This window comes from Bubalus kerabau, chromosome 20, assembly GCF_029407905.1.
Source record: "Bubalus kerabau isolate K-KA32 ecotype Philippines breed swamp buffalo chromosome 20, PCC_UOA_SB_1v2, whole genome shotgun sequence".
Classification (NCBI taxonomy): domain Eukaryota; kingdom Metazoa; phylum Chordata; class Mammalia; order Artiodactyla; family Bovidae; genus Bubalus; species Bubalus kerabau.
The window spans coordinates 45,412,624-45,439,463 of NC_073643.1; the positions used below are offsets into that span (position 1 = coordinate 45,412,624).

Consider the following 26,840-nt stretch of genomic DNA (forward strand, 5'->3'; position numbering starts at 1 on the left):
GGCTTCCCAGGTGGCTCCAGTGGCAAAGAACCTGCCTGCCAGTGCAGGAGACAGAAGAGATGTGGGTTTGATCCCTGGGTCAGGAAGATCCTCTGGAGGAGGGCATGGCAACCCACTCCAGTCTACTTGTCTGGAGAATCTCATGGACAGAGGAGCCTGGCAGGGCACAGTCCACAGAGTCGCTAAGAGTGAAACAAGACTGAGGCAACTTAGCACACTAGCAGGCATGTTTGTATAATATAGAAAAGCATGTGCTTACTAAGGCAAAAAGGGGCCTGGAACTGCTGCTAATTATGTAACCTTTTTTGTGGGTTAGTTTTCTTTTTGTTAAGTAGACATAGCCATTTTTTGCTTTCTGTCATAATATTGCTGTCCAGTTGATATATAAAGCCGCTATATACATATGCAAGGACATAGCCTATGAAGTATTGTTTAATCTTATTTTTATAACATTGCTTGGGTACTTCTTGAAATGAAAAATGCTTTGCTTTCAGTATGTGACAGATGTAAGACAACTACAAAAACGTATTCAGGAATCTGAAGAAGCAGTTCAGTTTATTAATAAAGAAGAGGAACTTTTCAAATGGGAACTGACAAAATATCCTGAACTGGATAAATTAAAAGTTAACATTGAGCCCTATCAGAAGTTTTTTAATTTAGTTTTGAAGTGGCAACGAACAGAAAAACGGTAATTTCTGGTAATATAATAAACAGTTCAGCAAAGATATAAAAAGATTTATAAAACATACATTGATTTTTATTGCTGTTGTTGTTGGCTAAGTGTTTAAAAGTAGGACTTACCAGTCCATTTGATAGAAAGACCAAATATCATATAGGAGAAGTGTCAAATGTTTCTAGGGTACCACCTAACCTTATTAATATAATATCTAATTAAGTCTCATTTGGGTTTTCCAGATTTGATTCCATTTTTAATGCAGTTAGTTGATTTGACTCATGCTTAACACCAAAAATTAGAAGTATAGAGTCAAATCAACATTTTATTTGGGTACCATTAATTGTCCATTGACAATCTGATTCATATTTTAGCACATGCAGCATAGCTTAAGTGGTGGATTTAGTATTATCTCTGTCATTAGCTCTGTGTGACTGAGAAAAACGGTTAGTTAACTGCTCTTGCTCAGGATGCTTGGGGCTGGTGCACTGGGATGACCCAGAGGGATGGTACAGGGAGGGAGGTGGGAGGGGGGTTCAGGATGGGGAACATGTGTATACCCGTGGCGGATTCATGTTGATGTATGGCAAAACCAATACAATATTGTAAAGTAATTAGCCTCCAATTAAAATAAATAAATTTATATTAAAAAAAAACACACAAAATGAAGGACCTAGCCTAAGGCCTCTTAACACACCAAAAGTCTCTGAGTTTAATATTATTTTTTCTTTCAGGTGGATGGATGGAGGGTTTTTGGACCTTAATGGGGAAGCCATGGAAACTGATGTAGAGGAATTTTCCCGGGAAATTTTTAAGACTCTGAAATTTTTCCAAACAAAGCAAAAGAAGGAATTACAAGAAAAAAGAAAAGCAGCAAAAAGACGATCTCTGGAAGAAGAGAAACTTGAAGAGGAACCAAAAGAGAATCCTACCATTACTATGTGCACTACAGTAATGGAGCAGATAAAAGTTTTTAAGGTACGCACACATGTAATGACATTTTAGAAAGCCCTGCTGGAACTGTTTGCAGCAAGTACTAATGGAGAGAAACAGAAAAACTGGAAAGCAAAACCAAAGCCGACTCCAGAAAACTTGATCTATTTCTTAATACATACTTAATTCTGTCCTGAGGAAGTCCTCATAATCAGTCCCTTCACAGAACATGCGAGAACATGCTTGACAAATAGAAAAGACTATAATGACCAGGTACACTGATATGAAGAGGATAAAAAAATTACTGAATAAACAAGTTAGCCTATACTATGAGCAGCAGCACAGACTCCCAGTTACCTGAGAAAGCTTTGAAGTCATACTACCTAGGTTTATATCACAATTCTGTGCTTAGTAATGGCAATATGCCCCTTGTGTAAGATATTTAACCTCTCATGTCTCAGTCACCTCATTGATAAAGAGAGGATAGTAACGGTTTTTGTGGCAGTAGATAATGCATCCACCTTCCCAAGGCAGTGGTTCATACGAGTGGTAGAGCCACGTTTCCACTGTCAGCATGTTCAGAGTGCAAACTGTCACGGGATTTTCAGCACTGTTCCAGTCCATGTCTAGCACTCTCAGAGATTCTGTGAGCTGCCTGAAAAAAATATTTTTAATATTTAATAAATATACATGGCTTAAAAATATTAAAAAGATACACCTGAGCAATCTCCTTGCTATGTTATTACTTTCTTTTGTATACTTAAGAGTTTTTTTTTAACACATATAACAATATGATATATTTTCTAAACCTCCTATCTTTTTACATAAAATTAACATACTGTATGTATTATTTTCCCCATTGTTTTGGTTAATTTATCTTAGAAATCTTTTCTTGTTGTATATAGAGTTTTTTCATTATTTTTTACACCTATAAATATTATATATTAGTGTAAAAATTTCTAAGTATGAAGTGGGAACTGCAAGGTAAATTGCCAAAGAGTAAATTTCAGGTTCAAATCTATAGTTGAATTACCTTCTGTATGGGTTTTACCAATATATATTTACACCAACCTTGACAACAGAGTGTCATCATTCTTGGGTTTTTGGAAATCTACTAGTAGAATTTCATTTTTCTTATTACATAAAGTGTTAAGCATAAATTAATATATTTAAGAATATTTTGTATTTCTTTGCTTATGAACTATTTGGTCTTATCATTGTCTATTTTTTTATTTAATGGTTGGTCTTTTTCTTACTGATTTATAGGACATAAATAGTTTTGGAAACAGGACTAGGAAGACTAGATTTTGTATGTTAATATTTTATTGAGGATTTTTGAGATTATATTCAGGATAGATGTTGGTCTTAATTTTCCCGTAATATCTTTGTCAAATTTTGTTATCAGGATTATGTTGACCTTATGAAACAAATGGGAAATTCTATTTTCCAAAAGAGATTTGAATGAAATTGTTATTATCTCTTTTAAAAATATTTTAGAGAAACATTTGCCAGTGATACCATTGACTTGGAACTTTATGGGAAGGATTTTGAAAGCAGTTTTATTTTTTCAAAATAGATATAGGAATATTCAGGTTTTGTGTTAATTTTATGTCAGTTTTAGTAAATTGTAATTTTCAAGGAAATCTTCCATTTTTGAAAACTGTTAAATTTATTGCCATAAAGTTGCTCATAACATTTATTTATTATCTTTTAATGTTTGTGGAATCTTTAGGAGTAACTCCTTTTTCATTCCAAATATTAGTAATTTTTATTTTCTTTCTTTTTTCTTCAGTTAGAGATTTAGTTATAGTTTACTGTTAGCATTTAAGCCTTTGGTTATGTTTTAAATTTATCCAGATGATACCCCTCTTTTCCTTTCTTATCAGCAACATCCATTATTCCTGTCTTCATAGCAGTGCACCAACATAATCTCTGAAAGTCATCTTGAGATGGAAGATAAACTGTCCCATACCACTAGTAGTATCAATAATTTTTTTCCCTGCTGTTTTCTTTCTTTATTTTTGTCTGGGGCACATGTGATCTTAGTTCTTCAACCAGGAATCAAACTCGTGCTCCCTGTTGTCACTAGGACTTCTAATACTATATTGAATAAAAATGGTTAGAGTAAGAAACTTTGTCTTGTTCCTGAACTTAGAGGAAATGTTTTCAGCTCTTCACCATTGAGTTTGATGATAGCTGTGGGCTTGTCATATATGGCCTTTAATATATTGAAGTATGATCCCTCTATAGTCACTTTGTTGAGAGTTTTTTTTTATTATTATAAATGGATATTGAATTTTGTCAAAAGCTTTTTCTGTATCTATTGAGATGGTCATATGATTTTTATTCTTTAATGTGGTTACAATTGATTACTTTGCAGATATTGAATCATCCATGTATCCTTGGGATAAATCTCACTTGATCATGATATATGATTCTTTTAATTAATTGTTGAATTTAGTTTGTTCGTATTTTGTTGAGGATTTTTGCATCTATGTTCATCAGTGATGTTTGCCTGTAATTTTCTTTTTGTGTGTTTTCTTTGGTTTTGGTATCCAGGTGGTAACTGGTCTTGTAGAATAAATTTGGAAGCATTCCTTTCTCTGCAATTTTTTGGAATAGTTTCAGGAAAAGTGTTAACCCTTCTTTAATTGTTTGGTGGAATTCACCTGTGAAGCCATCTGGCCTGGGCTTTTCTTTGTTAGGCATTTTTTATTACTAATGCAATTTCGTTACTGATAGTCTGTTCATATTTTCTATTTCTTCCTTATTCAGTTTTGAAAGATTTTACATTTCTAGGAATTTTTATTAACTTTTTCTAGGTTGTCTATTTTATAGTGTGTAATTGTTTGCAGTAGCTTCTTATGATCCTTTGTATTTCTGTGGTGTCAGTTGTAACCTCTCTTTCATTTCTGATTTTCTTTATTTGGGCTCTCTTTTTTTTTTCTTAATGAGTCTGGTTAAAGGTTTATCAATTTTATCTTTTAAAATAACTAGCTCTTAGCTTCATTAATCTTTTTCTTTTTTATTTTTAGTTTCTATTTTATTTATTTCCACTCTGGTCTTATTTCCTTCCTTCTACTATCTTTGGGTTTTGTTTGTTCTTCTTTTCCTAGTTCCTTCAGGTCAAGGTTAGACTGAGAATTTTCTTATTTCCTGAGGTGGACTTGTTTGCTGTAAAATTTCCTCTTAAAACTGCTTTTACTATGTCCCATAGATTTTGGAAAATTATGTTTTCATTTTCATTTGTCTCATGGTATTTTAAAATTTCCTGTTTGGGGTTTTCAGTGATGCATTGACCCTCTCTTTTTGTGGTAACTGTTACATGGTTTTGGTTTGTAGTTACCAGGAGGTTCATTTATAACAACCTATTATAGATGTCTATTTTAAATGGATGATTTCTTAAGTTTGAATACCTTACATTTTCACTAACCTCCCCAAATGTTTTATCTTTTTTACATCTGTTAAATTTTGCCTTAACTGCTATTGCAGATAGAGATGATTTTTACTGCTTTTGTCTTTTAACTTTCCTCCTAGCTTTATGAGTGGTTAATTAACTAGTTTTTCTCCAGGTTTGCCTTTACCAGTAAGATTTTTCCTTTTACAGTTTTGTTTATTTATGCTTGTTATTTCTTTTAACGTTGGTTGTAAGATCTGTTTGGTGGTGATAAACTCTTTTAGCTTTTTGCTTGTCTGTGAAAGTCTTTGTCTCTTCTTCAGAGACAAAGATAAATCTGAAAAATAACCTTGCCAGGTAAAGTTTTCTTGGTTGTAGTTTTTTCCTTTCATCATTTTGAATATATTGTTCTACTTCCTTCTGCAGAGTTCCTGTTGAAAAGTCTGCTTAAGGTCTTATGGGAGTTCCCTTGTACAATACATAACTAGTTGCTTTTCTCTTGCTGCTTTTTTTTTTTCTCTTGCTGCTTTTAAGATTCTTTTAATTATAATGTGTCTTGGTGTGGACCTGTTTGGGTTCATCTTGTTTGATATTCTCTATGCTTCCTAGAGGAGGGTATTTATTTCCTTCTCTAGGTAGGGAAGTTTTCAGCTAATATTTCCTCAAAGAAGTCTTTCTCTCAATTTTCTCCTTCCAGAGCCCCTATAACATGAAAGTGAGTACACTTGATGTCTCAGAAGTCTCTTAAACTATCGTTGTTTTTTAAAATCCTTTTTTTTCTTTTTTCCTGCTTAGCTTGGGTGATGTCTGCTACTCCGTCTTCCAAATCCCTGATCTGTCCTTCTGTATTATCCTATCTACTATTGATACTTTCTAGCATATTTTTCATTTCAGTTAATATAATATATTCTTCACTGGTTCTTCTTTATATTTTCTAACTCTTAGTTGAAATTCTGTGTTTGTCCATTCTTCTTCTGAGTTCACTGAGCATCTGTATATTACCTTGAACTCTATATTGGGTAGATTGCTTGTTTGCATTTAATATAGTTCTTCTGAGGTTTTGTCTTGTTCCTTTGTTGGAAACATATTCCTCTTGTCTCCTCATTTTGCCTAATTCCTTGTGGTCACGTTTGTATATTGAATAGGACTGTTAGGTCTCTTGATCTTGGAGAAGTGACCTTATATAGGAGACAACGTGTATGGCCCAGCAGCACACTAGTTCTGGCACTAGACCTGTCTGCTCCAGGGGTGTCCCCTATTCATACCACATACTTCCTTATGTTGTGCAAGGGCTAACTGTTGAGGGTATAAGTGGGGCTGGCCTTGGCCTGTCTGGCTGCAATGCTGTGACTCATGCAGTTGCTGTCAGTGCCCTGGTGGGCATGGCAGTCTCCTGGTGAGGCTGGCGTGCGGCTGGGCAGTGCTGCTTCAGGCTCACTGTGGGTGGGGCAGCCTCTCTCTGTGTTTGACTGTGGGCCCTCCAATGGCCAGGGCAAGCCCCCAGCACTAACAGGCCAGAGGGAGAATTCCTAAATGGTACTTGCTGGTGATCCTCACAATGGCTGCCACCAGCATCTCTGTCCCCAGGGTGCGTCCCAGAGGCCTCCTGCCTCTCTGATAGGCTCTCCAAAATCAGCCAGTGGGTCTGACACGGGTGCCTGTCAGACTTCTGCCTCTTTGCTGGAACTTGGACCATGTGAGCTTCTGCCTGTACCCTTTAAGGGCGTAGTCTTTGTTTCCTGTAACCCTCTGTCTCTCCTGAATGGAAGCCCAACTGGCTTTCAAAGCCAAACATTCTGGAGTCTTGTCTTCCCAGTGCAAGACCTCTAGGTAGGGGAGGCCAGAGTGGGTCTTAGACCCCGTGCTCCTTGGAGAGGAACTCTGCAGTTGTAACGTTCTTTTCATTTGTATGTCACTGACCTCAGGGTTTGGTTTCTGACTAGATTGCATCTCCACCCCTTCCACCTATTTCATTGTTGTTCTTTTTTGCCCATCAGAGGAGGTGAGTTCAGGGTCTTCCTACACTGCCATCTTGATCCCACCCCTCCTCCATAGCTTTTATTTATTTATATTACCTCAGTGGCTGGAGACTCAATACAGCGTTGATTAGAAATATTATGGGTGTGCTTATGTTGTTCCTGATTGTAAAGGAGATGTTTTAATATCAGTATCAAAAGCGATGAATTAAGTATTCTTGTTGAGTATTTTTTTATTTCCAGATGGTTATATTTTGGTATTTTGGTGCAGGCTTTCTTCCTGTTTATGCTATGTATGTGTGTATATAGCTATATATTATGTTATACTATATGCTGCTGCTGCTGCTGCTAAGTCGCTCCAGTCATGTCCGACTCTGTGTGACCCCATAGACGGCAGCCCACCAGGCTCTGCCGTCCCTGGGATTCTCCAGGCAAGAACACTGGAGTGGGTTGCCATTTTCTCCATATAATTATAGAATAAACATGACTTTGTATTTCTATAATACTGTGACAGTTTTAATTATTGTAGTTGTAGCATATACTTTAATATCTTATAGAACATTTTCCACCACCCCTCCTTTTTTCACTCTTTTAGTTTTCTTGGTTATTTCTACATGTTTATTTGTGCAGATGAACTTTAGAATAATTTTGTTAGTTTCTCTCCCCTCCTGAATCTAAGTCATTAAATATTAAATGGGCTCATTAAATATATTACATAATTTCAAGTGTATGAGTATGAAAGTCAAGTGAGTGACTCATTATTTTTTCCATTTTCATCATAGGATTACATCCCTACTGTCTCTATCCTTTGTAATCCAGGAATGAGAGCACGTCATTGGAAGCAGTTATCAGAAATTGTAGGCTATGACTTAACTCCAGACTCTGGAACTACACTGAGGAAAGTTTTAAAATTAAACCTTGCACCATACTTGGACAAATTTGAAGTGATAAGTGCAGGTGCAAGCAAGGTAAATATGCAGATCTACTAAAATACCTTATTTGATGAGTTTGTTAATTAAATCATAGTTTTAGTTGTGGTTGAATGTATAGTTCGGGATAGCAGTGGGCGAACCTGGGGAAAAGTGGTAGAAGGCCACTTGTATTTCCCCCCCCAACAAAGTTTGTACTTCTGTATGATTCCCTTGTCCTGAATCCAGAGCAGAAATGGTTCCTTTGACCTCTTCTTAATTCTGCCACACTCTGATATGCATGGGTGATATGCTAGTTTTGAGATGTATTTTTTTCCATTAAGACTGGAAATGATGCCTGTGTATGTGGCATGTGATGTGTATGTATTCTAGGCAGAGTAAGTATGGCCCTGTAGTCTTCTTGAATACACTGAAAACATCTTCAGGCTGTAGACTGCAAAAAGGCACCCCAGGGAAAATCTAGCAGGTCTTTCATACTGTTGTCTGTTTTGATACTGACAGCTTTGAAAACAAGTGAATTTTTTAAAACTACATTGTCATTCACCATAGGAATTGTATAGTTGTTTAAAACCTTTTCTAACTTAAAGGCAGTTGCAGAATATCCTACAAAAATGCACCAAATGCTTACTAAATTCAGTAGGGAAAGTCCATACATATAGGAAATAAGATTCCTTATTCATCATCCCATTCTTTCTTTTTTATTCTGTTTAGGAATTTTCATTAGAGAAAGCCATGCAAACGATGATGGGAACTTGGGATGATATTGCTTTTCATATAAGTTTATATCGTGATACTGGAGTCTGTATTCTTTCTTCAGTAGATGAGATTCAGGCTCTCCTTGATGATCAAATTATAAAAACTCAGACAATGAGAGGCTCACCATTCATCAAACCATTTGAAAAGGAGATCAAGGTTTGTTAAATATGATAATCAACTCCTGATCATTTATAAAGATTGAAATTTATTACATATTTACTCTTGTGGGAATAAGTAAGTTTGTTGGATAGCTTTGTTGGAATATAGGAACTGATATCTACCTTAAAATTAATGTGAAAATATATAGAACAGATGAGACTTTAACTCTAATGATTTTGAAAAGAACAAATGATGCTTTATTAAGAAAAATCTTCTCCAATGACAGTGATAGATTTGGAAGAAAAACAGTTGGTATTATTTAATCTAACTTTAGATAGCCTAGGCCCTGTTTCATAGTATATTCTTGTAACTTGTAGTGAAGTTCATATACTGTACTTTATATTTGAGAACTAGCTTGAGAACTGTTTAGAATAATTAATGAATTATTTTCCACTTAAGAAAACAAGTGATATTTGAGACTGTAAGATTATTTAATGTCATGACCTTATACTTGATGTGAGTAAATACAGATTATTTACTGTAAATAAATAAATTATAATAACTGGAGCTTTAGTATCAATATTCTAACTGGAGACTATATAAAGTGGTAAAAGGTCAACAACAACTGGATTTTCTCCCTAGTATTTATTGACTTCTAAATATGTGCCAGATACTACTCTAGGAGCTTTACGTTTATTAACTCATTTAATCCTCAGAGCAGACAACCAGGATAGGCACATTATTATCAGTATTCATAGATAAGGAAACTAAAGGATAGAAAATTTACCCAAGTTCACACAGCTAAAAATGACAAAGCTGAAATTAAAAATAAAGCAGTCTGGTTTTAATTTAGGCATAATGTTGTTATGGGGCACCTTCCAGTTCCAGTTCCAGTTCAGTTGCTCAGTTGTGTCCGACTCTTTGCGACCCCATGAATCGCAGCACACCAGGCCTCCCTGTCCATCAGCTTTGAATATTTGCAGAAGACAAAGAGTTATGTTCTTCTAAAAGGACATAACTCTGCACATCTGGCCTTGAGTCAGGCTGACTGAACCCTTTCCTGATAAGATGTCTTTTGCAAGTACTTCCTCTTTGACAAAGGAGAATTTCTAAGACAAATTTGAAAGCTCTCTTAGAGGTTTTCAAACAAAAATGTGAGGCCAGTCTCTTGATATATAGTATCTCAGGCCATAGATTTAAGAATCAAAGAGAGATTATATACATGATCCTTGGCTAATGAAATATCTAATGGATTGTTGGAGATGTGTGGTAATAAGATTCCCCCCTCCAAATTATGTTGATGTAGAGCAAATTGTGTTGACATTTCTCAATGTGGCACTAATGACATTTTGGCATAAGTAATTCTTTGTTGTGGGAGTTGTCCTGTATTTAGCAGCATCCATGACCTTTGTCCCGGAAAAGGCAATGGCACCCCACTCCAGTACCCTTGCCTGGAAAATCCCATGGATGGAGGAGCCTGGAGGGCTGCAGTCCATGGGGTCGCTGAGGGTCGGACACGACTGAGCGACTTCAGTTTCACTTTTCACTTTCATGCATTGGAGAAGGAAATGGCAACCCACTCCAGTGTTCTTGCCTGGAGAATCCCAGGGACGGGGGAGCCTGATGGGCTGCTGTCTATGGGGTCGCACAGAGTCGAACACGACTGAAGTGACTTAGCATAGCATAGCATAGCATGACCTTTGTCCACTTGATATAAGTAGAACCCTCACCCCACTAGCTGTGACAAATGAAAATGCCTCCAGACACTGTGAAATGTCTTTGAGGTGAGGGCAAAATAGCCCCTAGGTTGATAACCACTGGTGTGGGGCAGGATATATTCCTGGATGCTTTTTAAACTTGAGACACTTCACCCAGGGATTAGGAAATTGGTCTAAATAACTATAGTCATTTACAGTTGTGAGTTTCAATGATTTAGGAAAACCTCAGATCTCCTAGTTTTTCAAAGCCAGTGTGAGACACCCACAAGTGACTTTGAGCTGTTTTGCGCTGATTCAAAAATAACAGTGAATTTAAAATCCATAGCCTTTGTTAATAATTTATAGGGTTCCTTTTAGTAACTGGAATTCAGTATAATATGCTTTCCATTAAGGCGTGGGAGGACCGTTTGATTCGAATACAAGAAACGATTGATGAATGGTTAAAGGTACAAGCTCACTGGCTATACTTGGAGCCCATTTTTTGCTCTGAGGATATCATGCAACAGATGCCAGAAGAAGGGCGTCAGTTTCAGACAGTAGACAGACACTGGAGGGATATCATGAAGTTTTGTGCGAAAGATCCAAAGGTGAAGCATTTGTTTTCTCTCTTTCAAATAAAGGGGAAACCTTTATTTCTGGCTATTACAAAAAGCATTTCACTTTTTTTCCAACTACAAAAATAAAAGCTACTCATTGTATACAAACTGGAAAGCTCAGGGAAATAAAAGGAAGCATAAATAATTTTACTTTTCAGTTCTTAAGATACACTATTCATAACCCTTTAATATGTATAGTGGACCTGCTTCAAATATGCATTTAACTTACTTGGCTTCTAGAATGTATACTCCATTCTTCCTCTTGTAAAGTAAACAGTGAAGGGGACTTCCCTGGTGGTCCAGTGGCTAGGACTCCATACTTCCAATGCAGGGGGCCTGAGTTCGATCCCAGGTCAGGGAACTAGATCCCACACACCACAACTAAGACCCAGTACAGCCAAATAAAGAAATGAAAATAAATATTTAGAAAAAAATAAATAGTAAAATAAAATGAAGGAAGCCAGAGGGTGGGGGAGAGAGAGGGAAAGAGAGAGAGAGAATGAATATGAATGAATATGAGTCATGCAGGTGACTCACCTGACATTCTACTCGGCGACTCTGTATGCTTGGGGTGATGGGAAAAAGAGTCAGCAGTTCTCGAAGCTGGTCTCACTTGCTCTGTGTCTCTCCTAGTGAGTATAGCACCCTGTTGATTGTAATTTTAATGTTGAAAGGCAGGCCATGTATTTTTCATACACGTAGATATATATGCACTTAAAAAAAATCTGGTACTCAACTTAATAAATAACAATCTATTTCAGTGCTGGATGAAAAAGTAGCTGTGCTGGACTGTTGAGAATCAATAGTACTAAAATTTATGTTTGAAAGACTTCCCTTATGTGTTGATTTTAGAACCTTTTTAAGACAGTATTTCTTAGAGAACTGAAATCAGAAGTTTTTTTTTTCTGCAAAAGGCTGCATGGTAAATACTTTAGGCTTTATGAGACCTACTGTGTTTTTTATAACTACTCAATTCTTCTATTGTAGCAAGAAAGTGGCCAAAGACAATATGTAACTGAATGGATGTGTCCATACAATAATGTAACTGTTTATGGACACTGACATTTTCATGTGCCATGAGATGGTTTTCTTCTTTTAATTTATTGAACCTTTTAAAAGTGTAAAAATAGACTGTTTATAGTTGACAGTTGTAAATATAAAAATTAAATCACAAACAAAACTAGCATATTCTTCCCCTATCATTCAAAAGAATACAGGAAAAATGAAAATATGTATGACAATAATAATTTCTCACAACTAACAACTTTGGGTAAGAATACTTATGATTTATTTAGTTTTACATTACGAAAAACCTCCTGACAATTTTCATAAGTCTTTTGACATCTTAACATTTTTGATGTATAAGTTAATGTTGAGATCTTATCATTATATCTGGTATTTAAGTTCTGACCTGAATGAATGGGTCTCTTTTAGGTTCTTGCTGCTACTTCTTTAACAGGTTTACTGGAAAAACTGCAGAACTGCAATGAACTTTTGGAGAAAATTATGAAAGGCCTTAACGCATATCTTGAAAAAAAACGACTTTTCTTCCCTCGGTATGATGAATAATCAATTGTGCTATCATTAAAGCATTTTCTGAGGTGCAATGAATTATAACTAAAGCTTTTGTATTTGTATGGTTTTCCCTAGTTTTTTCTTCTTATCTAATGATGAAATGCTAGAGATTCTGTCAGAGACCAAAGATCCACTTAGAGTTCAGCCTCACTTGAAAAAATGCTTTGAAGGCATCGCCAAATTGGAGTTCCTTCCCAATTTGGATATTAAGGCCATGTATAGCTCTGAAGGTGAGCGAGTGGAGCTGATTGCACTAATTTCCACATCTGCAGCTCGAGGTGCCGTGGAAAAGTGGCTCATTCAAGTAGAAGATTTGATGCTTCGAAGTATTCATGATGTGATTGCGGCAGCCAGGCTGGTATGTTTCCTAGAATTTAATGTATATCCTATATTCTGTAAATGCCTTTTTTTTTAAGGAGGTTTTTGAATGAGTACCAGTAAATTAACACTTAAGGGTCTTACTCTTTTAAGCCATTTATTATTTTTTTTACTCCATTCCTAACATTATTATTAAAGTAATAATGGTAGTAAGAATTTATAATAATGTGCGATTAGGTACTCCTAAAAAAAAAAAAGGTGCTGTAAGAAAGAATAATAAGGTGTATCTAATTTGGAGTGAGGAAGGTAGGTTGCTAGCGATAGGCTCTTAGAGAAAGTAAAATTGAAACCAAGACCCAAAGGGTAAGTAGGAATTAACCAAATAGAGAGCAAATGGAAGACCATCTAGGGTATCCTGTATGAAGGCCATGGGGTCAGAAAGAATCTCAGACATGGGTGTTAAATGTGTGATATGGTTTACTTATTGCTGTTTACACTCAAACAATTACTTAAAAACTCATAATGAGATAAACATTAAAGGAGGATCTATAATATTTGAGAGAAATATAACACGTAGGCACTACATGTATCTCACTTAGGCTAATTCAATAAACCTGATCTTGAATGATAATAAATTTCAGTATATTTCTTCCTCTAGGGCCACAAAGGAACAGTTGTATAGTAAAAATATCATTTTAAAAGGCATTGCAGTCTTCCCTTGTGGGTCAATGGCTAAGACTCTGAGCTCCTAGTGCAGGGGCCCTGGGTTTAATCCCTGGTCAGGGAACTAGATCCCACATGCAGTCTTACATGCTGCAACTTAAGTCCTGGCTCAGCCAAATAAATATATGTTTAAAAAAAAAAAAGGCATTGCAGCCTTATATCCAGCAACTCACTTTGAGTAAGACTCCTTTTTCCTTTTTCCTTCACCAAGAGCCCTATGAGAATCATCTTGCAGTGTCTATTCTGTTCAGTTTCAAAGTTCAGATAAATCTTGACTTTTTCTCTCCATTTTCCATCTGTGGTTCCAAAGCACAAAGGAAAGAATCAACATTATCCGTGAAAATATTTCCTTAATCCATATAGAAATTTACCTTCTGTGTACCTAGCAATGGCTCATCCATTCTTTGAAACTTAGCCTTCTTTGAAACCTAGGTTAGTTTGTTATTTGCATTTATTCATAAATATTTATAAATATTATAAATGTTTGATATTTTAAAAATGTCATGGACTGTCCTAGTGTGGCTCAGACAGTAAAGAATGACCTGGTTCAATCTCTGGGTTGGGAAGATTCCCTGAAGAAGGGCATGACTACCCACTCCAATATTCTTGGTTGGAGAATTCCATGGAGAGAGAAGCCTGGCGGGCTACAGTCCATGGTATCACAAAGAGTCAGACAAGACTGAGCTACTAACACTTTCACTTTTTCCATAAATATTACTAAAAATGAATTTTAATAATTAATATTTATATCCTTATGCTTCCTTTGTGGCTCAGCTGGTAAAGAATCTGCTGCAGTGCAGGAGACCTGGGTTCAATCCCTTGGTTGGGAAGATCCCCTGGAGGAGGAAATGGCAACCCACTCCAGAATTCTGGCCTGGAGAATTCCATGGTCTGTGTAGTCCATGGGGTCACAAAGAATCGGACACAACTGAGCGACTTCACTTTCACTTTCATCCTTGTGCTTAATATTCTTGTATCCAAGATGGTGTCATTGTATTAAAAATATAGTTTCCAGGGAATTCCCTGGTGGTCCAGAGGTTAGGACTTGGTGCTTTCACTGCCATGCCCTGGGTTCAATCCTTAGTCAAGGAACTAAGATCCCACAAGCTATGCAACACAGCCAATAAATAGATAAATATGTGTATACATATAGATATAAATTCCATTAGTATCAACTTTATACTTTGCATTTGTTTTTTTTCAGCTTTTAATTTAGTTCTATTATCATTTACTTTAGCAACAAGTTATTTTAAAATTTTTATTTATTTTTATTTTTTAATTGGTGGAAAATTGCCTTAAAATGTGTTGGTTTGTGCTGTACGACAACATGAATCAGTCATAATTATATTTATATCTCCTTCCTCTTGAGCCTCTCTCCACTCCTCCCATCCCACTGCTCTAGGTCATCACAGAGCACCAGGTGGCAACAAATTATTTTTAAAAAGGCTACCTCTTCAATAAATCCATTTAAATGCATTTTGAACATAAAAAATTTTAGAAGAAATGAAAGTATACTTTGAACTCATAGCATAGATTGTTCAATTGTGTATAACTGGACAAATATGTAATTGTTCAAATTATATACACTGGTCATACAAGTTTTTAGAAATAATACAAGGGTTCTAGCTACTAAGTCAGTCTAGCTACAAGATGGTGTAGTCTTCTTTTCAGTTAAATCTTGGCATCAATATATGTAAATTGCTAGACTGATTTATTTTTTAACTTTAATAAACCCTCATATCTCATTATAATAGAAGTAATGTGTATATTATGCAGAAAATTGACAACTCCCCACAGCAAAGAAACATAAAAATCCTATGGAAAATAGCTTTCCAAAGAATCAACAATCATATTCTTCCAGAGATAACTGATTATTGAAATATGGGTGCTCATCTTTCTATTCTTTTATCAATAAACAAATATTTTAAAAATATAGCTTGTAAAAAAATTTCAGATCTTTTAAATAGTCATCTAAAATTTTTCATGAATATATTCTAGCCTACAAATGTAACCAATATTGTACTTACTTATTGTTAATCATTAAGCTTTTTTCCTCTTGTCACCTTTTAAACTTAGAAATACACTTTAATTATTCAGGCTTATCCAGAATCTGCAAGAAGAGACTGGGTTCGAGAGTGGCCTGGCCAGGTGGTACTTTGTGTTTCTCAAATGTTCTGGACCTCTGAGACACAGGAAGTTATAAGTGGTGGAACAGAGGTAAAGCATATTTTAAGTAACATTCTTTTCTGCATGCTATATATATATATATATATATTTTTTTTTTTTAGTTAGCTTATTTATCATTTTCAAGGGCAATCTTCCCCCACTTTCTACACGTAGCATGAAAATCGCACAATTATTTAAAAATTTGTTCTTAATTTTTATTATGCATAGACAAAAGTTATTCTGTTCTAGAATTCATTTTTATACTGAACTACATTGTGAAGTTCAGAATCATTTTGTTAAAGAGTGAATGTATAAAATGCACAATTTGGCTAATGTTAATTTAATTGCTTTTTTATTTTGTAGGGATTAAAGAAGTACTATAAGGAACTTCAGAATCAACTAAATGATATTGTGGAGTTGGTAAGAGGAAAACTATCAAAGCAGACCAGGATTACTCTGGGGGCTTTGGTTACTATCGATGTCCATGCTAGAGATGTGGTCATGGACATGATTGATATGGGTATGTGACTTCTTTTTAATATTGAAGATAAAATATTGATAGTTTCTAGAAACAAGAACTTGTACTATATGTCTTTTTCTGTCTCAGCAGAATTTATTTTATATGATTTTTTCTATAAATTAGAAAATGTGAATTATTTTAATGTTAATACTTTTGTAAACAATGATAAAATATCTAGTTTTCAAATTATTTCCATTTCAGGATTATGTGTCTTGTTTTACTTTATTCCTTCCAGGCGTCTCACATGATACAGATTTCCAGTGGCTTGCTCAGCTTCGTTATTATTGGGAATATGACAACGCTCGAGTTCGTATCATTAATTGCAATGTAAAATATGCTTATGAATATCTTGGTAACTCACCTCGACTTGTCATTACTCCTCTAACTGACAGATGTTACAGAACATTGGTATGTGTTTAAATTATTTTAATTTACACATTAAAGATTACTATTTGATTTGGTGTCATGTTTTCTTGTCCAAATTTAACATGGCTATCCTCATTTCATTCTCTTATCTGTATAGTTGACTATAGCTATAGTCAAACGAAGGATAGCTTCCTTTTCTAATCCCAAATTCCCTTTATGTGAAGTTATAATAATGAATATTTACTTCTGAGTGCTTTAGTAGAATATGAGTGTGTTTGAATTCTAATGTTTGAAAATCACGAGCCACTCCCTTTGGGGATAATTAGAAAAAGTAAGGTACTGGAGATTTAAAGAAAAAGCCAGAGCTTCAGAAAATGACATCAGTTTTTTCAGTGGAGTTCTGGGAGAGATGACAAGATGAAGGAAGTACATTTGAGCCTTAGAACTCCAAGTTAGTGTTGAATGGGAGAGGGAGAGCTGAAGTGTAAGCAGGTGATGCTGAGGGCTGCCCTTGTTGGGAAGCTATGGAAGATAAAGCCATGACTACAAAACAAACAAACAAAACACGTCTGGGAATAGTGTTGTCAGATAAAATACAAGACTTTCAGGTTAATTTGAATTTCAAATCAACAATGAAAAATTTGTTAGTAGAAGTATGTCCTAATTATTACATGGACATACTTATACTAACAATTATCCATTGTTTATCTGATTTTCAAATGTAACTGGGCATCCTGTATTTTTATTTGCTAAATCTGGCAAGAAACAACCTAGAGGGGCAGGATGGGGTGGGAGGTGGGAGGGAGGCTCAGGAGGGAAGGGATATATGTAAACCTATGGCTGATTCATGTTGGTGTATGGCAGAAACCAACAAAATATTATAAAGCAATTATCCTTCCATTAAAAAAAACACATCAATCCACTTGTACTAAGTAAGTTAAAGTATCTTTGAGTTGTCTGTAAGCAGAGATAAAACAGGGATTATTGGGCAACTGATTGTCTGGGGAATGTTCTCAGTAAAAGCCTGTAAGAAAATGGAGAAAGCAGAGGGGGAAGCTAAGCAAGGATGTGGTTTCTGTGGATGTACGGCCTAACCTGATCTCACGGGGAGCTTTGGAGCATGAATGGCATCACAGACATACTTCACTTTAAGGCAAAGAGGTCTAACTTTTCTATCCCTTCATTGTCACTGGCTATGGGTCCCTCCTGAGGCTAGGGGTGTGAATAAGCATTCAGATGTTTGTGAATGAGGGAGCTCCTGACTGAGGGCAAATCTCAGGAGACAGGACAGTTGTGAGCTATTTGTAGATGACACCCACAGCAATCGGAAGGATGGAAGCAATGACCAGTAAGAGAATCTGAGTAAAATTGTAGTGCATCTATGATAAAATATTTCATCAAATCCTCTTTCTCAAGAAGCTGCCTGAAGGCCAGACCGTGTCTGTCTTGTCCTCTACTCTAGTGATAGACAAATACGTAAGTTACTCCCTAGGATTTGTTGAGTAAATGAATCTCAAGCTGCTGTGTGCTATCTCAGAGCTCACTGAAGTGAGCTGTGAATATTTGTAAGGTGGACCCTAGCAACTTTGAGGTATAAAGTCAAAATCACATTAAATACTTGTATAAAACACTAAACACTGGAAAAATCTCCTACTGTAGTTAATATCCATAATAAAGAGAACACATTTATAAGCATTTTTTGGAAATTTTTATAAAGAAAGGAGAGACTGAGGTTTCTAGTAGTCACATTAATGGACATTAACAATATAGCATTTACTACAAATTTATGATGGGTAAAGTATCATCGATATTGCATGTATTTAATAAGCTATCTCTGTTATTTGATTTTATTAAAGGTGAAAATATTTAAGGTTTTCATAGGTTTATTCATTATTTTTAAAAATGTTTTAAAAATTTTTAGTTTCTTAGAGTAGTTTTAGGTTCACAGAAAAATTAAGTAGAAGGTCTATTCCTTCTATCGAGAACTCTCTATTGAGTTCCTGTATACTCCCTGGCCTGCCATATGTACAGTCTTGGCCCTTTAACCCTATTTCATCTAAAAGCAGTTAAGTTTCACAAACTCTCATAGAGTTTTTCATGAAACAAACTTCATAGTTAGAGTTGACTGTAACTTGTATGCTTCTAAAAATTTCCAGCCATTGTTATAGTCTCTGTGCAGACTCAGAAAGAATTCAGATACTGCTGATGTTACTCTTAAGGAACTTAAAAACTAATTGAGAGGGGGAAAAATGTACTTAGTTAACTGTAATGTAAGTGTTATTGAACTACGTTCATTTGCCTAACTCATCACAGCAAGCCAAACGCTGAAATGCTGAGGTTTGCAGCAGAGAAAGTGTTTATTCAACAGAGCAGCCAAGCAAGGAGACAGGAAAACAAGTTAGAGCTCCCTCCTTGAAGGCGAAGGGCTCAGGGTATTCATGGGATAAAGCTGAAGTATGGGAAGCATGGGGAGGCTGTTGTCACTCTGCTCTCATGCAGCCAGGCCACAGGCTTTTTTTACATTTGCTTCTTCTCAGAAGGCAATGGCACCCCACTCCAGTACTCTTGCCTGGAAAATCCCATGGATGGAGGAGCCTGGTAGGCTGCCGTCTATGGGGTCGCACAGAGTTGGACACGACTGAGCGACTTCACTTTCACTTTTCACTTTCATGCATTGGAGAAGGAAATGGCAACCCACTCCAGTGTTCTTGCCTGGAGAATCCCAGGGACGGGGGAGCCTGGTGGGCTGCCATCTATGGGGTCGCACAGAGTCAGACACGACTGAAGTGACTTAGCAGCAGCTTCTCAGCAAAGCCCAGAAAGGAGTGGAGTTAGCTTGCTTTGAGGGTGGAGTTTTTGGCCTCTGACATCAAAAGGTCACTGAGCTGACACTTGCCCCTGTGCAGATGGAGGATCGGTGGTCTTAACCCTCTTAATCAGCTCAAGCTTGATTTGACACAGAAGACTCCAAATCTGTAAAAGACAACTTGGGCAACCACCCCAGTGCCCAGGCTACGCTTGGAGGATATGCCAGCTTATATAAAAACAATAAAAGTGGAGTCCAGTAGGCAAACACAGGTCACAGTTTGCCATGCATCAGTGAATAACTGGTAACTGGTTTCACAATGAAGGTGATACTACTGGTAAGAGAATACAGAGCGGTGCTATGGGGATGGAGAAAATGAAGAACATACCAAGAGTGGAATGCGACAGCCAGGGTGAATCATAGACGAAAGTATATAGTAGGGCATCTCTTTATTTTCCCACTAACGGGCCTCCATGTATTACCCTCAGTTTTTTGTGTGTTCTCTCTTTGCAGCTAGCTATCAAGATTGTCATAACTGGTCTCTACAAACATTTCTGTAAGCACTTTTTTTTTTTAAGTGACATGTTATTTTTAATGTTTATTTCTTTATTTTTGGTGTGCTGCACAGGCTTTTTCTCTAGTTGTGGCAAGCGGGGGCTACTCTCTAGTTGCGGTGCACGAGCTTCCCACTGGCGTTGGCTTCTCTTGTTGCAGAGAAGAGGCTTGAGGGCACTCAGGCTTCGGAAGCTGAGGCTCCTGAGCTCTAGAACACAGGCTGTAGTTGTGGTGCGTGGGCTTACTTGCCTGAAACATGCGGACTTTTGCCAGATCAGGAATCAGCCCTGTGCCTCCTGCATTAGCAGGCAGATTCTTTACTGTTGAGCCACCAGGGAAGCCCTCCATAACCACTTTTAATTAAACATTTCTGGTCAAATGTTAACACTTCAAGGCTGGATTCTCTTTGTTTTTAAAAAGGCAAATGGAATACATATGAAGTATTAGACGATAAGGAGATTTTCATACATTTTAACTTCTTTTAGATCCTTTAAACCACTTTTTCTTGTTGCAGCTACAGAAATGAGTTCTAAAAATCAATGATGTATGTAATTGCATTACTGTCTCTGAAGCTACAAATAAGACTGAGTCCATTTTATTAATATAAGCAATGGTCCTATTATAGAGTTTTTGTTTGTTTTCAGTTAAGCATGGATTTCTTTTCACATTTATTTTTCTTTTCAGATAGGTGCCTTCTATTTAAACCTTGGAGGTGCTCCAGAAGGGCCAGCAGGCACAGGAAAAACGGAAACCACCAAGGACTTGGCTAAAGCTCTTGCTGTACAGTGCGTGGTATTCAACTGTTCAGATGGGCTCGATTATCTAGCGATGGGAAAGGTAAAGTTACATATTAAATATTACCAGTAGTTTATAGTTAGGGCTAACTGGATAAGCTGAAGCAAATTCATATTTAAAACACTGATTGTGGTTTATGCATTATTTGAGCTCTTTTTTTTTAATGGGTAAAGCTGTTGTTTTTATCCCTTTGGGGTTTTTATTGAGCTTAGCTTACAATTTTGACTTAAAAGCTTTGCAGGTTTCTCACACGGTAAAGAATCTTCCTGAAATGTGGGAGACCGGAGTTCGATCCCTGGGTCGGGACGATCCCCTGGGGATGGAAACGGCAATGCTGTGCTGTGTTCTTGCCTGGAGTACTCCATGGACAGTATAGTCGACTCACAAAGAGTCGGGCATAACTGAGCAACTAACACACACACTTCAATTTTGACTTAAAAGGTTAAATATTTGTTTTAACAAAAGATGCCCTTTCCTACGAAAATCATCGTTTTCCTTGTCCTTAGTTTTTTAAAGGATTGGCTTCTTCTGGTGCTTGGGCTTGCTTTGATGAATTTAATCGAATTGAGTTGGAAGTGCTGTCAGTGGTAGCTCAACAGATCCTTTGCATTCAGAGAGCCATTCAACAGAAGCTGGAAGTGTTTACTTTTGAAGGGACAGAACTTAAGCTCAATCCAAACTGTTTCGTGGCTATTACCATGAATCCTGGCTATGCAGGACGTTCTGAATTACCAGATAATCTTAAGGTAATATATATTTTTTGAAGAGTGTGAATTTGGTAATCAGCATAATCTACTCAAAATGGTACACTTTTCTCACATGTATTTGTAATCTCCCTTTTACCTTTTCCATTTGCTGTAAGGTAAACCTGTAAAGACTTTTTTTAATGTCTAAAAAAATATTAGAATATGAGAGTACCTAAAACTGCTAAAATGCTGCTGAACAAATTAAAGAGTTAGTGAAAAGGTGCTGCGCTGGGGAGTAAACTTGAATATCAGCCCATTGTCTTTGGGTGCTTATGCTCAGCTTTAAAACCTGTTTCCTTTATGTAAATAAAATATTTCACTTGTTTTATGCTTCAGGTGCTTTTCAGAACAGTGGCTATGATGGTTCCAAACTATGCCCTCATAGCAGAAATCTCCCTCTACTCCTACGGATTTCTGAATGCAAAACCTCTGTCTGTGAAGATAGTAATGACCTACAGGCTCTGCTCGGAGCAGCTCTCATCACAGTTTCATTATGACTATGGAATGCGAGCAGTAAAAGCAGTTTTAATAGCTGCTGGAAACCTAAAACTAAAATTTCCAAATGAAAATGAAGATATCCTTGTAAGTATTAAATATATATGTTGTGAAAGTTTCCATTAAAAGATAATTTTTTTTTTTAGCAAGGTTGATTGTGAACTATAGATAGGCAGATAAGAGTTATAGCTTTGAGCCTTTTTATGTGGGGTTGAAATGACAGTTTTGAGGTTCTGGTTTTCATTATAATTTATAGGAATCCAAGGATCTTTCTGTTTGATAAGTGTAGTATTGGCTTTTTAGTATAGGGATTCCATGAAATAATATAAAACAAACTTTGACTTTGTTTTGTGAGGTGGGGGCAAGAGGAGGGCCGATACTGGCAATTAATCTGTATTGCACTTTTTGATTGATTTTTAGCTTCTTCGATCAATTAAAGATGTAAATGAACCAAAGTTTTTATCACATGATATACCCTTATTTAATGGAATAACTAGTGACTTATTTCCTGGTGTTAAACTTCCTGAAGCTGACTATCATGTAAGTAAACCTCTGAGAGTGACTTGTTCTTCAAATAAATTCATCTGGTGACTCAGTAGTTTTTCGAGTTTTATTAAATGAGTGAATTATTCTATTAGGAATATAAACCTCTATTTTGGCTGCTCTGAGTAATAAGGAAGAGTAAATTTTAGTGTGTGTGCTAAGTTGTTCGGTCATGTCTGACTCTTTGCAACCCCATGGGCTATAGCCTGCCATGCTCCTCTGTCCATGGGATTTCCCAGGCAACAGTACTAGAGTAGGATGCCATGCCCTTCTCCAGGGAAATTTTAGTACTTTATTATGATACCAGGATTAACAAGTTTCGGGTCAAAGATAATGTTACTATAAAAGAAACACATTTTATTTCCTGTATTCTTATCTTGTGATTTATGATATTTACTACTAAATATACTTCCCTGGTGGCTCAGATTGTAAAGAATCTGCCGGCAATGCAGGAGACCCGGGTTCGATCCCTGGGTCAGGAAGATTCCCTGGAGAAGGGAATGGCTCCCCACTCCAGTATTCTTGCCTGGAGAATTCTATGGACAGAGGAACCTATAGGGTTACAGTCCATGGGTTTGTGAAGAATTGGACACGACTGAGCGATTAACAGAATGTCAGTCTCAACCTGAAAAATGTGTCTCTTTGTTTTTCAGGGTTCTCTGAGAAACTGCCAGATTTCTCCTTGTAGGTTTCTAGGTCCCCCAGTGAGAAGGGAGCATGTACTCCAGTGTTCCCTCTGTTCCCATCAGTTACCTCCTGGAGAGGATAAAAGCCTGGTTGGGCAAAAGTGGGGGCTAACTTTGCACCTTATTGGAGCACCACTGGGGAAAGCAATGGTGCTTGTTAACCCAGGTATCATATAACATAAAGTACTAAAATTTCCCTGGAGAAGGGCATGGCATCCTACTGGGGTAACTGATTTGGGGGTTTCTATTTTGACAGGGTAAGGTGGGGGGACAAAAGCTGAAGAAGATGGTGAGAGGAAGAAACGGAGTTTGAAAGAGGGAGTCCATGAGAAGATGTAGCTCCAAATCTTTTGGGGGCAACACAGAAATAGAGGCTTAACACAAACAAGACTGACTCAGACTTTTTTCTTCCGTAATTTAATTTTATACTGGAGTATAGTTGATTTACACTGTTGTGTTAGGTTCAGGTCTACAGCTAGGGCTTTCCACGTGCTGCTAGCGGCAAAGAACCCCCCTGCCAATGCAGGAGACACAGGAGATGCAGGTTCGATTCCTGGGTCTGGAAGGTCCCCTGGAGAAGGAAATGGCAACCCACTCCAGTGTTCTTGCCTGGAGAATCCCATGGATAGAGGAGCCTGGCAGACTACAGTCCATAGGGTCGCAAGGAGTCTGATGCAACTGAAGCAACTTAGCATGCATATGTACAGCTAAGTGATTCAGTTATATATGGATATGTATATCCATTCTTTTTCAGAGTCATTTCCCATATACTTTATTACAGAATATTGAGGAGAGATCCCTGTCTACATATTAGTTGGTCCCTCTTGCTCATCTATTTTATGTAAAGTAGTGTCTAAAGTTAATCACAAATCCTAAATGATCCTTCACCTCCACATGTCTCTCTCACTTGCCCCTTGAAACCACAAGTCTACTTTCCAAGTCTGTGACTCTGTTGTTATTTTGCAAAGAAGTTCATTTCTATCATGCATTTTTTTTGAAGGATCCACATAAAAGAGCTATCACATGATATTTGCCATTCTCTGTCTGATATTTGCCATTCTCCTTCACCTAGTGTGACCATCTCTATATCCTTCCATCTTGGGGCAATGACATGATTTCATTCTTTTTTAAGGCCAAATAATATTCCATTAAATATATGGACCACATCTTTATCCATTTAGAGTTTGGTAGACATTTAAGATGCTTTGGTGTCTTGGTTATTCTACATAATGCTGCAGTGAGTTTTGGGGTGTGTGTACCTTTTTGAACTATGGTTTTCTCAGGGTATTCTCCCAGAAGTGGGATTGCCAGATCAAATGATACCTTTGTTTTTCCTTCTTGAAGGAACCAAAATACTGTACTTCACAGCACTACCAATTTGCATTCCTTCCAGCAGTGTACAAAGGTTGCATATTCTCCGTGCCCTCTTCAGCATTTGCTGTTTGGAAACTTTCTGATGGCCGTTCTAAATGGAGTCAGTTGATAACTCGTTGCAGATTTTAATTTGCAATTGTCTAATAATTGGTTTTTCATTGGCTTTTTTCATAACAACAGTATAAATAAAATATACCTCTTGAATTTTCTTCTTGAAAGCCAGACCATTCAAAAATTCTTTATCCATGAACTTCGTGAGGACATTTCTTCAGGGGCAGGTATTATTTCTTTGCAGCAATGCAAATCTTGTGGATGTTAACTATGATAGCAACAGGGAATCAAGTTGCTGTTATGAGAAACGGCCACAAGATGGGAGTACTTCCCCATTCCCAATCTGGAAAATAGGCTGAGCCTTTTAGACAAAGTCATGTTCCTGATGGTAAATGAGAACGGAGCGGGGGTGGGGTGGAGAACAAAGACTCAAGGGCTTGTGTCTCTTTACCTCTGCCCCTCTTCCTTACCTATTCGCCTCCTCCCACCCCTCTCAGCCAAAGCCCAAGCCCTGAAAAAGCATTTTGCCAAGAGTACTAGGGTCAGTAGGTAGGATGACTCTAAACAAACCGGCTTTACCTGGGACCACACCACGAGGAGCTCTGGAGGTCGAAGGTTCTGAGAGATCTTCCTGGCATGCTGCTCCACTGTCCTTTGGAGGCCTGAGTCTTGGCTTACCTGAAAAGGGCCCACCTGCATGCCGAAGCAGTGGTTTTATTCAGAGGGGACCCGGCACTTTTGGTAGAAGTGGGGATCATTTGCTGGCACGACCTCCTGAGCAGCCTCAAACTCACACCACTCCTGCTTTGGGAGCCGAGTCTACTCAGGTCTAAGAAACCAGCCTGGGTGACTCAGGTCCAGGAGAATAGAATCGACATTTTTTGCTCTTATGACTGTTTTGTTTGTTTGAATGGTCTGTTGCAGTGGAGTTGACATGCATCGTTCTCTTTGAGTCCTTCACCTCCTTGATTCACTTCTACATAGGCCTGTACCTATAATTTTCAGATTCTCATCCCATGATAGTATTGCAGAGTGTTGAGTCAAATTTCCTGGGCCCTTCTGTGGGTCTTTGGCTATGATATATTTTTATGTGCATTTCCAGTAGTTTGGGGCCTCCTCATTGATCCTGCTCCCTGCTTCCCCCTGCCAACCTCCCCATCTATGCCTTGGCAATGGTATGTTTCATGTGTAAGCCTGTGAGCCTGATTTTTGTGTGGGACACTAATGGGTTTCGATCATGTTTTAGATATCACCTGTAAGTGAAATCAGTCATACTTGTGTTCTGTCTGCCTCACCGGACTTGGTGTGAGCCTCTTCTGGTCCATTGAGTTGCTTAAAACAGCATGATTTTCATTGTGTTTCTGGGCTGAGTGACTGTCCACTGAGTATGGGTGGCATGCTTTCTTTCTCTGTTCATCTGTCCTCAGACACTTGGGTCGTTTCTCTGCCTTGGCTATTGTAAATAATGCAGACAACGACCATTACAGTGCCTGTGACTTTTGCAAGGATGTTTTTCTCTGGGTATCCTTCCGGGAAGAGATACACGATCTTGTGGTAGCTCCGTTTTTCTTTTCTTAAATAAACATCCACACTTTTCTCCAGAGTGACTGTTGCCAGTTTACAGTCCCACCTCAGCATTGGAGAGTTCCCTATTCTTTCCCAACTCCACTCCCAAGACCCGGGGAGCCTTTTTCTAAGTGTTGACTTTGTAATGATTGCTGCCAGAGGATGCCTGGGTGTCTTTGTCTTGGGGTCTTTCTCCTCCTTAGAGATCCTGAGCATTTTCATTTCAGGTGATTTTTCTCTGTGACAAAGAGTGTGAATAAAATGTGGCTGTTGAAATATGCATGTGGAGGGTCAGCTCTGTTTTGAGTTAGGTTTTCATTAGGTGCCTCATTAGGACCTTTCTTGGTGGGGGAGGTCATCTGCATCCCCAATCCTGTGAACCTGAAGTACTCTGCAGCCATGTCGTCTCATTGCAGTTCCAGAAAATGTCCACAAGGCGGCAGCACTTCTTCATGCCCCACTTTGTTCACTGGGCCAT

At 37.5% G+C, this 26,840-nt stretch overlaps 1 protein-coding gene across 1 annotated transcript in view; it reads left to right on the forward strand.

Moving 5' to 3' along the window:
* Positions 1-26,840, forward strand: part of DNAH12 (dynein axonemal heavy chain 12) — a 187,723-nt gene that overhangs the window by 51,508 nt on the left and 109,375 nt on the right. Inside the window, exons 17-30 of the mRNA XM_055557953.1 lie at positions 495-688; positions 1,408-1,651; positions 7,762-7,947; positions 8,620-8,820; positions 10,874-11,068; positions 12,512-12,633; positions 12,728-13,010; positions 15,791-15,910; positions 16,223-16,379; positions 16,615-16,787; positions 20,791-20,943; positions 21,408-21,647; positions 21,984-22,229; positions 22,563-22,682. Of these exons, the coding sequence (XP_055413928.1) occupies positions 495-688; positions 1,408-1,651; positions 7,762-7,947; positions 8,620-8,820; positions 10,874-11,068; positions 12,512-12,633; positions 12,728-13,010; positions 15,791-15,910; positions 16,223-16,379; positions 16,615-16,787; positions 20,791-20,943; positions 21,408-21,647; positions 21,984-22,229; positions 22,563-22,682 (2,634 nt within the window). The remainder of the gene's footprint in view (positions 1-494; positions 689-1,407; positions 1,652-7,761; positions 7,948-8,619; positions 8,821-10,873; positions 11,069-12,511; positions 12,634-12,727; positions 13,011-15,790; positions 15,911-16,222; positions 16,380-16,614; positions 16,788-20,790; positions 20,944-21,407; positions 21,648-21,983; positions 22,230-22,562; positions 22,683-26,840) is intronic.